Here is a 17,262-nt window from a genome sequence, read left to right as displayed (position 1 = left end):
CGGGGTAAGATGGGTGAGGACGTAGAACTCATAGATGGGTTGTTGGCCCATCTACACATCTACCTGTCACTTCAGGCACGTCCCTTCACCTTGCTCTTTCCTCCAGCTGTTCCAACACAAAGCTGAGCACAACCAAGGACCCACATTGCCCCTCTGCCTCCACAGAGGATGTCTCTGCAGCTGAGGGCACCCGGGGGGCTGGCTGGGGACACTCACTCTGCCGTGAACTCGTTGGTGCCCACGGGGATGCAGTACACGAACTGCATGGCGCTCCAGAGCCGGTGGAACTCCACGCACTCGTCCACGTGCATGACGCCGTTGGTGGGGGGCGGCCCGCGCCAGATGGGGTCCTGCAGGTAGCTGCGGATGCGCGTCAGGATCACCTCGAACATGGAGAGCCCGCAGCACAGCCGCTCCTTGGTCAGCAGGTCCCCCTCCCGGGCGATGGCTATTTGCTGAGGGCAGGGACAGCCAGAGGGACACAAGTGAGGATGTGACCCACGCCCACCGCGTTTAACGCTGCCTGGTCTCTCCCCGGAGGTCCAGCCTTACCTCTGATGGCTGCTCCCATGGCACTTCCCACCAGGGAATGCTCATCCCTCAAACAGGAGGATTAATGTGGTGCTCTGTCACAGACATGTTTTATGAAAAATCTTTTCCTTAGGATTTTTTTAGCCTGAGAAGCTGAGAGGCCTCAGGAACAAAATGTAACCAATGGTTATCTGCTGCTGTGGAATGCAACAGGTGGATCTGTGATTGGTCTCATGTGGTTGTTTCTAATTAATGGACAATCACAGTCCAGCTGTCCAGACTGTCTCGGTCAGTCATAAGACTGTTATCATTCTTTTTCAATTCTTACCTAGCCTTCTGATGAAATCCTTTCTTCTATTCTTTTAGTATAGTTTTAATATAATATATCATAAAACAAGAAATCAAGCCTTCTGAAACATGGAGTCAACATTCTCATCTCTTCCCTCATCCTGGGACCCCTCTGAACACCATAACAGTGCTCTGCTCTATTTCACCGACCACAGAATCTTTTGGAGGAACTATTTACGTCAGAACACCAGAGCTGAAGGCAAAGCCCTGACCAGAAATACTGATCCTTAATTCTGCTAGCGTGCTGCTCTGCCCTGTTAGTGCTACTCAGCGCTTCGTTTCAAGATTTTCATTTCATGATTCATTTAATGGGTTTCGTCTCATGATTTCTGCAGATTATGAAGATAAAACAGGAGAGAACAGGGACATTTTGCTTCCCAGGACATTGCCATCATCTCTTCAAAATGCAGATAGCCTATGGCTTTCTTGATTTCTTTTGTAGTTAGGGTTAAAAAGCTCTGAGGAAGATGAGAAGCCACTGCAAACTTGATACTGAAAAACTTGTGGTTTATAAGAAAGCCAAATAATTTTTTCCCAGATGTGGAAGCTTTACACATGTGGATAATTTTTACATGCGTGGATAATTTCTGTGACATCCTCGCTCAGATTTAGATATACAAATCTGGAATAGCTCCACTGGATGAAGTTACTTTGGCTTTTATACTAGAGGCAAATCAAAAGAGAATTAACTTCATTTCAGTCCCACTGCTCCCCAAGAGGACAAAAAAGAAAAAAAAGGGGGAGAGAGATTTAAAACAAGCAAGCAGGGCCTTCCCCCAAGCTCACTGAGTGGTGCAAGCATGGGGGTCTCCCATTGCCCTGGTATCCTCTCAGCTGCCCCATTTCCTGCTGTTCCAGTGGCAGGACTGACTTCTCTTTGCAGTGCTGCCAAAACTAACTCATGAAATGGGAGCTGGGTGCTGTCAGAGCCATGCCCGTGGCTGTGGGAGGCTCTGGCTCTGCCGTGCTCACTTGGCAGAGGAGTGGCTGCACAGAGCCTTTCACCCCTCCCACCACTCTGGAACAGGCACACAGAACAAGTGTGACACTGACTGAGACCCTGCCTATCCCAGAGGACTTCCTGGAGCTTTAAGCAGTTTTAAAGCATTTTCTCCATTTGCAGCTGTCCCTGCAATGCCTATAAAATGTTACCCCAATCAGTCATGAGGGGGACTCGCAGCAGCTGGGACAAAGGGCAGGCACATGTCCTGGCCAGACATTAAGAACATGAATTATGCTTGGTTTACTTGGGTCATCTTCATTCCACTCTGAAAAATGCATGAATGTGCCTGCACATCCCCATTCCTGATTATCAACTTATGCTGGCAGTAACCTCAAGCATTTTTAGTTTGGTTGCTCTTGAAATTAGAAGCATTTCAATTCTTGCTTGTGCCACAATTTCAAGGATGTTCTGGGGACCCCAGCTTAATTAGTTTTCAACTAATAGCAAATATCAAGGGAAAGCTGTCATCATGTGCAGAGGCCTCATTTGGTCTGGAATCCCTTGATCTGTTAAAAGCAGGGACAGTATCACTGGTTTCATGGCACACACCTGCCTGTGTTTGCTTGGCAAGTAAAGCAAAAACTTATTTCATCCAGCTTTTAAGCTAAAGGCTGTACAGTGTCCCTCTCCTCACCTGCTTTTATGGGCACAGATCTGCACACATTGGTCTATCATAGCAAAATGAGGGCACAGCAGAAACAGAGCCATTTCAAATGCAAACTAGGTGTTAGCATTACTGTTTGCTAAAACATAGTGATAAAAGGGACACTTTTGAGAACAAACTTCTCCAGTGATCTTAGTACACGATTTCTGAAGAGATCTTAATTTAGAAAGGGATGCATCTGGCTTTCAGTGTAGGTAGTGCCAGTCAGTTATGCACATTCACAGGCAGAATTTGGTTCTAATACTCATCACAGTCTTTGATACAGGACTACCATCCTAGGGGGGACATCTTAACACAGGCAAAGCAGCTGGAGAGCTGTTGGTGCTGTGTTCAGAGCTGCCTCACAGTCTGGGGTCCCACTGATTTCTAAGATCAGGAGAGGAAGGATGCTCTCAAGGTAAATTGCTACAGGATGCCACTGTGCTGACTCAATTATTCCTTCTGTCTTCAGAAGCAAATGCTCTGATTATTTCCAGGGAAGAAACCAGACTGACCAAGCACTTTGAAAACCTCTTACTAAATACCTTTATGGTCAGCATTAAAAGGGAGAGCATTCCTTTAATGAACCACTTTGACCCCCCTGTTTCTTTACAAATGGTCCATCAAACAGCTGCTTCTGGATTTCCAATGCAAAGTAATTATTTACAACAATCATTGGCAGTTTTCCTGCCATTGCACAAATCCAGTTTTGATTTCCAGTTTTTGAACCTCTTTTACAGCCTGTTTACTGGTGAACTTGCCAGAACCCTACCCAAAACCTGCAAAAACCCATAGATCCCCACTATAACATGCATGGGGCCACCTTTTGGGAGAGGCTTCGAGCAGGCAATGTCAGCTTAGATTCTGGACAGTTGTTACAAGGCATTTATGCATTCTGTAGGAAAAAATCCTGTATGGCCTGTGTCCAAAACTGCATTTCCAAAATGCATGTCCAAAACTGCATAAAAGGAGCAAGCTTAGAAGCTATGGAGGCACCTATAGAAAGCAATTCTTGTGTTCATTTACATTTGAGCTCAAAAAAAAAAAATCTGGTACCCAACTGTACCTGTGTGATGAATATGGGAACAGTTTACAGAAAAATAACTTTTTAGTGGGACATGAAATATCTTTTGTTTTCATCACCATTATAACTACAGCAGAGATAAGCAACGAGTGGACTCTAATAGCAGAATTCAATGATGATTTTGCATGGAAAGAAGGAGAGATAGAAAGACCAACACAAAGACACGAAAACACAGAGGTGAATTGTTTTTCTCGAGTGTCTCCTTTAAAAGGAAGTGTCTACAGAGTAAGATAAAGTCCTCACTTATCCAGCCAATTTCTCTATTTCAGATGATTTCCAATGATGCAAAGTTCAAAATGTCCTTGATCCATGAGAAAAAAATACAGGAAAAAATATCAACCACTTTCTGCCTGCCATAGATCTGTCACCTCCTACACCAGCTGAGTGTTCTTTCCATTCCCTCATCAGTACATTACAGGAAAAGGGTGTTGATTCATTTGATACTTGAAAGATTTTTATCCCATCAGCCCCAAGTAGATGGGCACTTGAAGTTTGATAATTTCTATCAATGGAGCTCAAATTTTGCCCATTACACTGATCAGTCTAGGGAGGTATTTTAAACAGTACTGAGTTTCTGCACAAGAGATCTTTCCCAAGCTGAGACCCACGTCAAGAAGATACTTAAATGGAGCCGTAATTTTAAGCATGTGCTGAAGCTCTAAGCATGTGCTAGGAGGGAAACCATTCTCAGATGAATTCCTTGACAGGGATGAGCTTAAATGGACCCCACTGCAGTCCTAAAATGGGATCCCCAAAAGTGATGGCATTGATTGTTAGGATAGCTCTGCAAAGATTCTCCTCAAACCACTCCAGCAATTCTCCATCTTTTTAAAGTGGAGATGAAGAGGTTTTTGGAGTTGTTCTGATTCAGAACTGGCTTCTAGCACACTTGCCTTACAGCTCCCTGCCAGCTCTCCTGACTGGAGGCAGCAACACACAAATTGTGTGTGGTCCCTGGACCCGCTCACAAATTTCCCTTCAGAGCATTTGCTTGGGCAAGGATTTGGATTTGCTCGTCCAATTGATGTTTTGTTGTAAAAATCAATCAATCAATCAAAAAAAAAAAAAAAAAGGGTCACTTTTCCCAAGGCCAAGCAGGCCATGTGGGGACTGCTACGAGATTCCAACAGCCATCCCTTCCAATGCAATCCTTACCTGCGGAGTGCCCAGCCTCTCTATTAGGGGAACCAGGTGGAGTGGGGCATACTTGGCTTCGAGACGCTTCATGCGCACCTCCAAGCGTTCTCCTTCTGTCAAGCGAGCAGCAAACAGTGAAATGAGAGGAGGAAGTGGAGACCCGCCAGAGTTTGCTCAGAGCTGCCCCCCACAACCATCCGAGGAGACTGTGGGATCAGGGAGCCAAACCACAGCAATGAGGGGCCAGTGATGCACAGGAGGGAGGGATGGGCAGTGCAGTCTCAGCAGCAGCTTTATCACACATGTCCAAAGCACGGCCCTGCTACCGAGCACTCCTGTTGAGATGGACATTTCATGCTGCCACTCTCCAAAGAGGCTGTGAAATGGCTTCCAAACCTCAAGGGAACCCCCGAGCTGACTGAGGTTTCAGGTTGTAACTATGCTACAGGTAATGCACCCCTGGCTTTTGTTTGCACCTGATGTTTGGCTGTATCCACTGATCTGTTTGGAGGGGGAAGCAGGGTCAGAGCTAATCCTCAGCAGAGATGGGAGAGAAAACAGCCTCTGGGCAGACACCTCTGAGTCTGCCCACTGCTTCCCTCTCAGCTTCTTACCTTTGATGTAGACCCTGGGCAAAATATTTTGGAAGGGAGCAGCATGCAGCAAATCACAAACTTCTTCCTGGGACTGAGGCAGGAAGAAAGAAAGATAAAGTAAGTTAAAAAATACCTATGGGGGAGAGTGAATGGCTCAGGGGCCTGGGCAACACTACAACAGTTCACACCTACAGCACCTATTCAGATCCAACCCAGCTCAGTAGTAAGTCCAGTGTTTGAACTGAAATGATCCAAAATGAAAGTAACGCTTCAGTCAGGAAGTTTCCCTAACTCAAATAAGTTACTTCCTGCCTGTATAAGGGTAGACCTTTACACTGATTTTCTGTCCTAATAACTAGCCCTGAAAGTAAGAGGGGATAAAGAATATGGAAGTTTCCACTTCATCTTGCCCTGAATGAATTCCTGCATCCTGTTCTTTAAGAGAGTGCCCAGGTGGAAATTACCCTTTGGCTTAGTTATTTTAGGAAGTGTACGTGAAAAATATACTGCCATGTGGCTCTTCTGCAAATATGCACATCATAACTGCTCTGAAATTATTTGGTTGTTGGTGTGGTGTTCTCAGCCAGGGCTACCAGAATCCCAGTGGTGCAGGCACCAAGAAGAATAAAACAGAAGTCCAGAGAGGAATAACACCATGAGATGCCACCTTAGGGGATGCATGCCAATGCACTTGAGAAAAAAATAATCCCAAACACAGATGCACAAGGAGGAGAAACCTAGAAATAGGCAGGTGGAGACTGAGGAGCGATGGCCGACAGTACATTGTACACGAGTCTGCAATGGGAAACAGCAGCGAGGAAACCAAAGCTGTTCAACACAGAGGCATCGTGTCACGACAAGGCATCAGCCTGCTCCTGCCAAAGCCTGCTCCCAGGACATGCTTTCAGTTCTGAGCTCACTGGAGAGATGGGGACACACTCGGAAGCAGATCATGAGAGCGCAGCAGGAGGAACCCGGGCCCGCATGGAATGACTGGGCTGGGCCTGTTTGGGATGCAGGGGTGCACAGCACCCTCCCAGCCAGCAGGACAGTGGAGCATGGAGCTGCAGGAGGCTGCACTGGCGCATGGATGCTGGGATGAGAGCAAGTTTGTGGGAGTGCAGTTTGTGACACAGTGCTGGAGGGACAGGAACAGTCTGGGGCCCCTCCACGGGCACAGAGGTGCTGATGCTAACGGAGTGGGCCTGCCACCTTGGTCATTTTGTTTGCAAAACACTGTTCATTCCTAGGTGAATGTTCTTCCACTGCTGTTTTCCTCTAATACAGTGAGCATTTTCAGCCATTTGCAGCCTGCATTCACCTCATATCTGTCCCAAAATGAGTCATGTTATTAACAGACCTCTTCCCCAAGGCCCATTAACCGAGAGCACAAACTCTGCTTAGAAATTTCATCCCAAGCAACCCCTCATTCCTCAAACTTAAACAATAAAAAGGGGCTAAAATGCAGCAGACTGGACATCTGCATCAGAGCCATTTTTGCCGGCAAATACCACCAGCCTTAGATCACTCAGACAGCTCTGAAGGTAATTGCAGTATAAAAGCAATTCTTCCTGCTACACAAGAGCTCCATTAGAGGGAAAATCTTGTTCTGTGATGGCTCTGTGCATCTGACATCCTCCAGCAAGTGGGAACCAGTGCCCACTGCATGCAAAATGGCTTTGTATTCCAAGCCTATTACTGCAAGGAAAAACAGAGGATCCAAGAGGGAGAGACCTTGTCTGGCATAGAAAGTAAGCAGATGTGGACTTTGGTGGGCAGCCTTCCTTAAAGGAACCCCAAATTCCCATCATCTTTATTTTCTGCTATTCTAAAATGCCAGTACACTGCTGATGTACAGTTCTTGGGACTCAAGGAACATTTCTGCATTGAAATGAAGGATTTCTAAAGAAATCACCATGTCCCTTGAATGTCCCATTAAAGATGTGTTAGGAAAGGCAAATGCAGTACATCCAGCAGAAAAACCCAACACTGGGAACAGCAGGAAGCACTGACAAAGCCACAGAAAGAACAGAAACTGCCAGAATAAAGTTGGCAACTCTGGTCATTCTATAAAATTCTATAACAGACAAGCTGCTGGGTGATACACATCTCTTGTCTTCATCTTATGCAACCACTGCTCACTGAATGTGTTTGATACACTATACTAAGAATTAAAAGTCTCTAGATCTGGAGTTAAAATGCAAAGGCAAGGGTAGAAATATCCATTTTGAGGACATGCAGAGACTTTTAGTTTTCTCTGTGTTCTATGGACAGATAAAACTTGGAATCTTTGAACTTTATTATGGGTTTGCTCTGAACAAAACTCCTGGTTTTGTCTGGAAGTTCTGTCTTATGCCAGGGAAGCAATTTTGAAATATTTCTGGAAAAACTGAAACAACCCTGCCCAAACCATTATGACACAGTATGCACATTTAATGTACAGTTGTGTTGTTGAGCACTCCTCAGTTGGCTCTGGGCTAAATTATGAGATAATATCATTGCTTGGTAAATTTGTTATGGGAAAAACTAGGAGCTAAAAAGATGAGTGGCACTTAGCCACAGTCTTTGCCCCACACGAGTAAGGGCATCACATGAGCTGAGAGACTTGTGCACGTTTAAAACTCCAGTGAAGGGGACAATACCAAGTTGTTACACCAGCCAAATTTTCAGTGAAGATGTCCTAGGACATATATGATCAGCAGATTTCCTTCCTGTTGGATTGCTTTATCCATTCCACCATTACAATCAACCAGGTTGTTTCCATTGCGCTGGCACCCCAAAAGAGCAGAGGGATCAAATCTACTTCTCACTGTACAAATATGCATATAAAAAAGTATTGATCCCTGCCCCAGAGAGCTTACAATCTAGAAATTAACTCCAGTTGGTTTTATTTCTAAGCAGGACAAACAAGGGGCAGCTTTAGGTCCAAGAATGAAATCTGGATCTTCCAGTATTCAGATTCAGCCATGCCAGAGGCCTGACCCCGTGCCAACACACAACATCCTCAAGGACATGTCCAAAAACTCCAATAACACAGCCCCAGAGAGACCCTGAGAACATGAGAAGCTGGAAAGTAACACTTCCCAAACTCTTCTGCTGGAGAACCCACTTGCACTTCTACTCTTGAGCTGGAAATTTCGGGTACGATGTTGGTGTGGGGGTTTTGCCTTACCAAAGCCTGCTCGATAAGGAGGCAGAAGAGAATGGCATTGCCCACTTCTCTGAGGCTCTGGAACACATCAGTCTTCAGCTCTGCATACTCAATGATGTCCTTCAGCTGGTGGTGAAAAAACTCCAGGATTCCTTAAAAGAGAAGGAAGGACAGTAAGAAAGAGATTGGAATCACTTCCCGGTAATTTGGATGAAAAGATGATCAGTGTCTGGTATTTCCTTAATCACAAATTGCAGCTGCTAAATGGATACACAAAGACTGGCATTGGGAAGAACTAACAGGCAGTGTCTTATCCTGCTTTCAGTAAGCCTTAGGAAATAGGGAGTAAGTCATTTAAACTCCCTGCATTTCTTCATCAGAGGAGGAAAGAGGTTCCAGACTTTGATGGATGACTTGGTGCTGGCTCATGTACAGCAGCCACAGTTTCTGACTGCAGGCATGCTGCAAAAAAATCTCTTCACCAGCTAAACAGAGCATTTAAAAATACCAGTGAACTCACAAAAGCTTACAGAATCCTGAAAACATAAGAGAGGCTACCAGAAGACATTCTCTTATCAGCAATCTATGTGCTCAAAAGGAAATTTCCAGCAGGAGATTTCCTGGAAAGGTTTCCTATACATGGTCCAGTGTTAACAGCAGAGCAGCTGAAAGTGTCCCAGCAAACCTGGCTGCAAATGGCACTGGCAGGACAGGTGCCCAGCCTGGATTAACCGTCAGTGTGGGCCTGAGTAAATGCTGCAGCAACACATGGCTGAGCTCCTGCTGAAGGATCCTACCAGCAGCACCCACCTGGAGAGCCATATTCATGCCTTGGCAAGCGGCAGATTTTGGGCATTACTTCAATCAGAGTCTTCACATACTGCAGGATGGTGCCTTGGAGCTGTTGGAGACAAAGGGAGGGTAAACTGGAATGCCAGGTGTCCTGGCACTGGTTTTGAAAGAGGCTTGTTGTGCATGGGTCCACATCTGACAGCACAGGATGAAACTTCAGCTGGAGTCTGAGAAGAACTTGCTTAATTTGGATTTCACTCAAATATGAAATTCAGCCCAAGTGTATGGAGTCAGAGTGCTTTTACAGCTTCCTCCCAAAGAATAAATCCCAGCTGCATGGATTTTCAACTTCAAAATACAGCTTGCTGTGTTTGCATTGTTTGCAGCTGAAATCTAAAACAAGGCTCAGTCTTAGATGCAGCTGTGCTTCTAACCCAAAAAGCATTTCACCAGAGCTGCCAAAGGACTCACTCCCTAGCACAGGAAATGCTCCTTCCACCTGAGGAATGATCCCTGGATACTCAAGAGTTTAATAAAGAATTTACATTCATGTAGAGCAAGTTTCTGCAGATCAGATGTTTTGGACACACATGGATTAGAGCAGAGCACACTGCTTAGTTTATAGCCCTTGCTGTCATTTGGAGTTACACACCTGCACCCTGTGGATACATTACATGAGATAATGCACTAAATTCCATTTAGTCAACCATAAAACCTTTGTGCTGAGTGCTGTCTGATCCTGCTGAGACACTCCACCATCCCACAGGAATCACTGGGATTCCTCATCAGTGACAATCAGCCCATGGCTCCAAGTGTTCCAGCGTGGATCAAGAGCCACGACGGTGCCCCGACGCCAACACCCTGATCCCAACGCCCACACTGCCTGCCCCCATCCAGGCTTTGGGGTTTCTCCAGCACCAGGGCCAGGCTCAGAATTACCAGGCTCTTGACAATCTTCAGCAGCTCCTCCATGACCACAGCAATGCCCTGGTAGCCCAGGAGCCGACAGATGGTCTTGAAATGCGGCGGCCCCACGAAGTTGCGGTAGGAGCTGTAGATGTGGCTGTAGGCGATGTTGAGAGGCTGCAAATAGGAATTGGTGACAGTTACAGGACCTGTAATTCCTGACCAGACCTGTAATTCTCTTATCACAGTGTTATGTTCCATCACTACAAATTTTAAGGCGGAGGAAGAGAAATAATAATACTGATGGCCATTCCCACTTGTGCTTCTTGTAGGAGAAGAGATTGCTTTTCTTCCTATGTGCTCAGATATGCTCTAACCTCAACACTGTCACGTCACAAGGCTTTATTACCCTCCTATGTAGCAACACCACTTTCATTTCCAAGGAAATTTACTCTCCCATACACTCCCAATCAAATAGTTCAATGGCCCTTTGCCTCTTCAAAATCAAATTGTTCTCCACTAAAATGAAAAGTTTTACATACATTCAAGCAGACAGATTTTTTTTTTCCCTATGAGCACTTGCTTTAAATGAGACTTATTAAGAAAAGAAGGAACTGAAGCAACTGAGTTTAAGGGCAGATGGAAAAGACACAGAAAAGATCATTTTTGCATCCTGCAAAGCTTTACATCAGCCTCTACTTAACAGACATCCCATGGGTCCGTGCCAAGGGTAAGAATTTGACACTGGTCTGGGGAGAATGGTGCCCCCAAAAATTCTTAGCAGCAGAGAACAGAAAGTGATTTCCAGGAATGTACTCTACCAGTGTCATCTTGGAAACATGGAAATTGCTGCAACACTTCATTACTAGAACATTTACAGGATCCATTTGGTGTGAGGCAAAGAGAAGAAGGGGGAATTAATTCACTTGTGTGCTCTGCAGAGAAGTACTGAGACTCAGATTTAGCTGAGACTCCACATGCCCAGAGAGGGCTCTGCAATGTCAGTGTTGGCATCACGACTCAGCCCAGAGGGGCTGCACTCTCCCCCCCGACATCTCCACTTCAGCCTCAGGGAACAGCAAAAAAGCCATCCTGGAAAAGATCCTGGCACATAGTGCCCTTCCAACAAAACACAGATTAACCCCAGGCTCATGCTTACCTACACGTAAAACAAAGATAAGGAAACAAATCAGACTGAATCCCAAATGCCTTCCTTGGATACTGCAGACATATTCTACAGGGATCCTTTCCTGCCAGTAATGGAGCCAAGGGAGGGATGGCATGAAGGCACTGAGGAGTTTGGGTGAAAGGGAGACAGGGCTGGGGTACCAGAACAGGGCAAAATGTTGTCTTTGCTCCACCACTGCTGCAATATCCCCAGCTGGAGGCTCCTGTCACCCTCCACTCCTGACTCACTCCACAAGGTTTACCTTTAACACTTCATCTGAGCTGCTAATGGGTTACAAAGCCATTGGCTAAAAATTGGAAAACTATTTTCTTTTGCTCTCAGGTACAGAATTTCACCAGTGTACTGACCACGCTTTCACAGACTTGTCAGTTACTTTAATCAATTAATTCTCCCTCATTTTGTCTCAACCCTACAGATCTGGTCCAGCAGGTTGTTACCTGCTGTAATTCCTAAGTGCTCTTTGAACCAGCAGAAATAAGGCTCAGCTAGAAAGTCCCCTATTTTCTGTGAAATGTAATTTCACCTCTTGTTCCTGGTAGGTGCAAATAGCCCCGAAACACAATTTTAAGCGCAGAAAGACTGCCTTGGAGGCTCATTCACAATAAGCAAGACCTTTCTCTCCCATCAAAACTTAAAGAAAAAAAAAAGGGCCCTGAGTATGTGGGTATATGTCAGAGTTAAGAATTATTTAGGCAGACAGAAGCCTACTTTCAAAACTCCTTGGATACCAGCTCTTAAGAGAACTGAGCACCTCAATTAGGCTTCTGTCTGCATCCTCAGATAACCAAGTCTTTAAAAGTCTGGTAGAGACAGACCCAAAGCCATTGGTTATGCACCGTGATACTTGTGAAAAACTGCAATGTGTTTTTTTGAGAAGTGTTTCTGTTTAAACACCAGGTAATGCCCAAGCTGGAACATTTGCCAAATGGCCAAAATGACCATCCCAGAGGGAAGTCAGTGCTCCAGGGCCCCAGCCCAGCCACACTCCCACAGCTTTTGTTGCTTTAACTTTTGCAAGGCACTGTCCCAGCCCCAGTGTCCCCAGAAAGTGAGTGCTGCAGGGGTGATCCAAGTGGCCCAGAGATGGCTCCTTGCACCTTCCCTCCACACCTCCCTGTAGGCTCCTTTACCCTGTTATTTCCCCAGACTCAGCACACTAGCTCATCCTAGCTTGGGGGAATAAAAAAATCCTTATTTCAGTGGGCTCATGAATCCACATTCATTTCTGGAGGCCTCTTTGCTATTCCATGGGCAGGGGACTTCTGTCTGTGCACGTGCCTTGTTCCCCTGGGATGGGCTGCCACCCCTGGTACCAGCTGTGGTGCAGCTGGTCAGGTTTTTCCCACAGCAGGGCTGACATTTGGCTGTACAGGCAGCCCCCACCTGGCAGCACTCCCTCACTCCTCAGTGGGATAAAGGGGCTGGAGAGCAGCTCCCAGCCAGCTCCTCCCTTGAGTGGGGGTCTCAGCAATTAGCCTGACTGGGAGAAGAGACCTTTTAGGATGTGCAGTGGCTGCAGATGAGCAGGATGATTCACGCCCGCCTGTCTGCAGGATGAGGTGGGTTCCTGGAGCTCTCTGCAGAGCCACACAGTGCACTAACAGCAGGCTTGCGTCTAATAATAATGCTCTGCCAGCAATTAAAAATATAACTCCATTTAAGGGTGAGATACACAGCTTGGGGTAGAGACTGTAGGATGTAAAAAATGACACCAGTGGGTATTTTAAGACAAAGCAGCTGAAGGCACAAGCTGGCTGCACTGCACAGCACAGCACAGCACAGCTCACTCCCCCGTGCTCAGTGGCCACTTCTGACCCCTCAGAGGACCAAAGCAAAGCCTGACCCTGACACTTCCTGCGAGCAGCAGCTGCTGGAGACACTGCAGAGGTTTGCCCCATCCTTGGTTTGGGGCCAAATGGGCAGGTTTTGGGGATGGGAGGCTGGGATTTCCAGCATGGGGCAGAGCTCCCAGTGTCTCACAGAGCCCATCCTGCACCCAGGTCTCAGGGACAGCCATCTGTAACTGTGACCATGTGGGCAAGGCCCCAGTGTTGCTTTAGGAGCTCAGGAGGTGACCAGCAATGCTCTGGAGAAGCTTTAGCAACAAATGGAGCAAATCAAACCCCAGTTCTATTTCCATGTCTGTGACCTTGCTGTTGGCCATCACTCAGACCTGTCCGAGCTCACCTGAGGAAAGGCAGGGAGAGTTTTATCTGATAAAATTAAACAGAGAGAGATAATAGATAGTACTGACAGGTACAGAATTCCCTCGGAAAAACGAAGAGCTAATGAAAGAGCAATATACTCAGAGACAAAAAAAGAACTTGCAGAGAACCCAAGACAAGTCAGGGCTCCCAGCCAACCTAATTTCAGTGCAACAGCTGAGAGTGTCTTAGAAAGTGGAATGAGTAACTCCAGACTCAGCATCAACATTTCTGGGAAAGTTCCTCTCCAGCACATTTTGGCTTTAGAGAGGAGCAAGTCACTTGTTCAGAGCCTCTCCCTACCAAGCCCATCTGTCCCCTCCTGGCCACAGGCTCAACCTGCTTCCCTGAACAGCACAGGCACTGGCTTTGCTTCTCCCTCCTGCCCTCTCACCAGACTGACAGGGTACAACAACAGGGGACATCCCCAAGCTGCCTGCAAATCAGAGGCATTCAAAGAGCAGGTCTTAATCCCATGCAGTTCAGCAGGAGGTCAAAGTCTTTGAAAAGCCAATTCCTAGTCCCATCACACAGTTTAGAAAATATTAAAAGGCTACTGGAAATTGCAGCACCATCAGGGATCAAAATGTACTGCTGATGGCTCTAACTTAAATCAGTAGTTTAAGTGTGCAAGGAATCACAGAATTAAAGACAGAGTCTCTGAGTCAATGGGAACCACAGGTCAGGATCCCAGATTTCACACCATGTGCCTGTAACCCCAGAGCCTGCTGGGCTCAGTGATGTTCTTGCTGGGGGATTGTGGATACAGGGAAAAAATAATACTCAAATAAGCCAGTAAAAAACCCTACCTGGCTTGTTTTTTCCTGCCTTGGAGACACAGACTTCTCCCAGGCAGAAGCTTTTAGGGATAACATTCCCAAATCACTGGAAGATGCCTGCCCATCCTTTCCTATTGGTTGCCATGGTGAGAGATGACGGAGCCCGAGCTGGGTATAAACGAGGGAGTTCAGGGAAGGGATTTAGCAGAGGCAGGAGGGAGGTGAGTGCTGGCAAGGCACTGCCTGAGGCCACTCTGTCACCAGACCTGTCACCTCTGTCACCACTGAGGACCTGGCTGGAGGTAAGTGCTGGCTCTGGGAGGGCTCAGCATGGGCATGTGCAGCCTCGTGTAAGGACAGGTTAGCCATCATTAGAATAAGCTTATTCTTGAGTGAATGAAAGGAAAGTTAGTTATTGTTAGAGAGAGAGGAAAAAGGAATGAGTAAACCAGCTCACTTGAATGGAGGTGCTGCTCTGAGCACTCTCTGGCCAGGAGAGAGAACCCTGCAGCGAGGCTCAGAGAGCACTTTGGGGATCTAAAGAAGGGATGTGCTCAAGTAATTTGTGGCGGTTGCTAAACAGCCACACAGCTCAGAGAGTACTAAAAAACTACAGGACATTGTACCATCCGGGATCATCACCTACTACTCACTGGCTCTGGCTCAAATCAGTTGAAATGTTTAAATTTGTTAGGTGGGCAGTGTCTTTTTTCTGTCTTTGTTCTTACTATTCATATATTTGTGTTTCCCTAAAGGCACTGCTTTTATATTTCACCAACCTACAGATTTCACATTTAAGATGCTGATATTGCAGTGTGAGATGCTGCAGGAACAGAAAGAGTTCATACTTTATTAAGCAAAGAAGGTACAGAAAATGCAGTGACAATTTAAAACAGTGAATTAATCATTATGGAGCTTTCAAAATGGCATTTAGGTGTAAAATCAAAATATCTGTTGATTGGCAGCTTCACAAGGCAAGCTGGAGCTAGTTTAATCATCCCTTTATGCTAATCACACTTACAGTATCATTTTTATTTTGTGGGAAACCAAAAGCTAAAATAGCTTTAATAGTTTAAGAATCACGTTATGCTAATAATATTTGCAGTATCATTTTTATTTTGTGGGAAACAAAAAGCTAAAATAGCTTCTGAAACAGAGAAGCAGTCACAGAGATTTTTTTAAAAAAATGTAACTGGAGCAAAAAGTATACCCTGTGCTCCAGCTGGACGTTTTTGTTATGAAGCAGAGTGATACAGTAGTCTGGATTTGTCTTTTGTAATTTTAGCATGTCACCTAAGTGAGGCAGGGTAGTTTTGAGTCCAATCTCAGGGAGAGTAAGGAAAGACTCCACCGATATCAGCGTCCCTTGAGCCCTGACATGAATCACAAACCTGAGCCTCTCCCTGCCTCTGGTTTCAGGGGCACGATGAACATCGAGGTGCACAACATCACTTACACCAGTGCCACCGTGTCCTGGGCCATGAGCAGCCCCTGCCCAGAGAACTACTACCACGTCATGTACCGCCCCAACTGGAACAGCGTCTTCGCCGGCTACCTGCGGCAGAACTTCCACCGCGAGGAGCGCGTGCCGCACCCGCTCAGCTCCCTGGTGCTGCACCGCCTCACGCCCTCCACCATCTACGTGCTCTGCATCACCTGCAAGAACTCCTACCCCTCCAGCAACCACTGCACCACCTTCCACACGCTGGACAAAATCCCCCTGGTTTTCGGCGGCTCCAAGCACGAGCCCACCACGTCCATGTGGATGGTGAGCAGCCTCCTGCTCCTCTGCTTCCTCGCCCTGCTGGCCTACGGCTGCCTGCAGTTCTGGTCTGCACGCTGCCACTGGGCTGCCAGGCTGAAGCACCCCGACAGCAGCCCTGAAGAAGTGGGGGAAGGAAGTGGCTCACCAGAGGAGCCACTGAGTGATGGACTGAGAGAGGAGCTCCTGGAAGTGCCCATGACCACTGTGCTGATGAGGAGCTCCAGTTTCGTGAAGGAGAGCCCGTATAACTCCCCTCACTGCTTTTTTTCCTATAAAAACAGCGATGATAAAAGGGCCATCCTTCCACAGCATGGCCTTCAATGAAAGCAAAAGGAAACAAAATCTTGCTTAGAGGTTTGGTTTGTCCTGCTCTTCCCCAGCTCTTGCCAAGAGGACTGTCTGTGTGTCCATGGCAGCTGTCTGTCCCAGCGTAGAACATGAGGCATAGACATTGGTCACAGGGAGAAAGATTTTTGTCAAGTGACAAAAATACTCTCATTTACTGAGGATTTTTAAAAAAGAAACCAAGTCAGCTCTCTGGGAACAGCCAGGCTTGGCAGACTGTAGTGTCATTAGCTCATATGCATCAGTGCTGTAGGTTCACCTCAGAGTCATCAATCAAATGTGCATAAGAAATAAACTCCACTCAAGTAGTTTCACACTTGAGTGCCCCTCCACTAGCATCACAACCCAAGCCTCTGTAACGCCTGCATAAGCAGTCATTGCAGCCTGAGAAAAAAGCTTTTTGTCAGTATTAAGTAGTGCACACACAAGTATTTCAGTAATTCCCATTTTGAACAGAAAATGGGATTCCTGAAGTGGTACTTTCCTTGGGGAGCATCACTGCATCAGAGCACCAGCTTGCTCACTTGCCTGTGCATTTAGAAGGATTTGATTCAGTCTCAGTGCCAACACCAAGCAAGGGCAGTGCTGACACCCCTTAACATGGGCATTTTATGGAGAAGAATATGGAAAAACAACAGCAACAGCACATGAATCTGCTTCTTGCATGTCTGTTTGGTTGCACACAGTGACGTGACCCTGCTCATTCACACCCACCACTCTGTAAATGAACCAGTCCTTGCCTTTCTTTCTCTTCCTAAATAAATATTTCCAACCCCCACCCCTCTGGCT

General features: G+C 46.4%; 2 protein-coding genes across 4 annotated transcripts in view; one reads left to right on the top strand and one right to left on the bottom strand.

The window, feature by feature from the left end:
* CYFIP2 (cytoplasmic FMR1 interacting protein 2) overlaps positions 1–17,262 on the bottom strand; it is a 50,273-nt gene that overhangs the window by 5,075 nt on the left and 27,936 nt on the right. For all 3 annotated transcript variants that reach the window (XM_030957216.1, XM_030957219.1, XM_030957218.1), the window contains exons 24-29: positions 10,225–10,368; positions 9,304–9,394; positions 8,515–8,645; positions 5,361–5,433; positions 4,765–4,859; positions 217–455 (exon numbers count right to left, since the gene is read on the bottom strand). In XM_030957216.1, coding sequence (XP_030813076.1) covers positions 217–455; positions 4,765–4,859; positions 5,361–5,433; positions 8,515–8,645; positions 9,304–9,394; positions 10,225–10,368 — 773 coding nt within the window. The remainder of the gene's footprint in view (positions 1–216; positions 456–4,764; positions 4,860–5,360; positions 5,434–8,514; positions 8,646–9,303; positions 9,395–10,224; positions 10,369–17,262) is intronic.
* FNDC9 (fibronectin type III domain containing 9) lies at positions 14,567–17,246 on the top strand. The gene is made up of 2 exons (XM_030957220.1): positions 14,567–14,665; positions 15,783–17,246. Exon 2 carries the CDS (start codon positions 15,790–15,792, stop codon positions 16,450–16,452), a length of 663 nt encoding a protein of 220 aa, XP_030813080.1. The 5' UTR covers positions 14,567–14,665; positions 15,783–15,789; the 3' UTR covers positions 16,453–17,246.

This window comes from Camarhynchus parvulus, chromosome 13 (genome assembly GCF_901933205.1).
Source record: "Camarhynchus parvulus chromosome 13, STF_HiC, whole genome shotgun sequence".
Lineage (NCBI taxonomy): Eukaryota > Metazoa > Chordata > Aves > Passeriformes > Thraupidae > Camarhynchus > Camarhynchus parvulus.
Note: the sequence above shows the minus strand (reverse complement) of the source record. Positions and strands in the feature narration are given on the sequence as shown.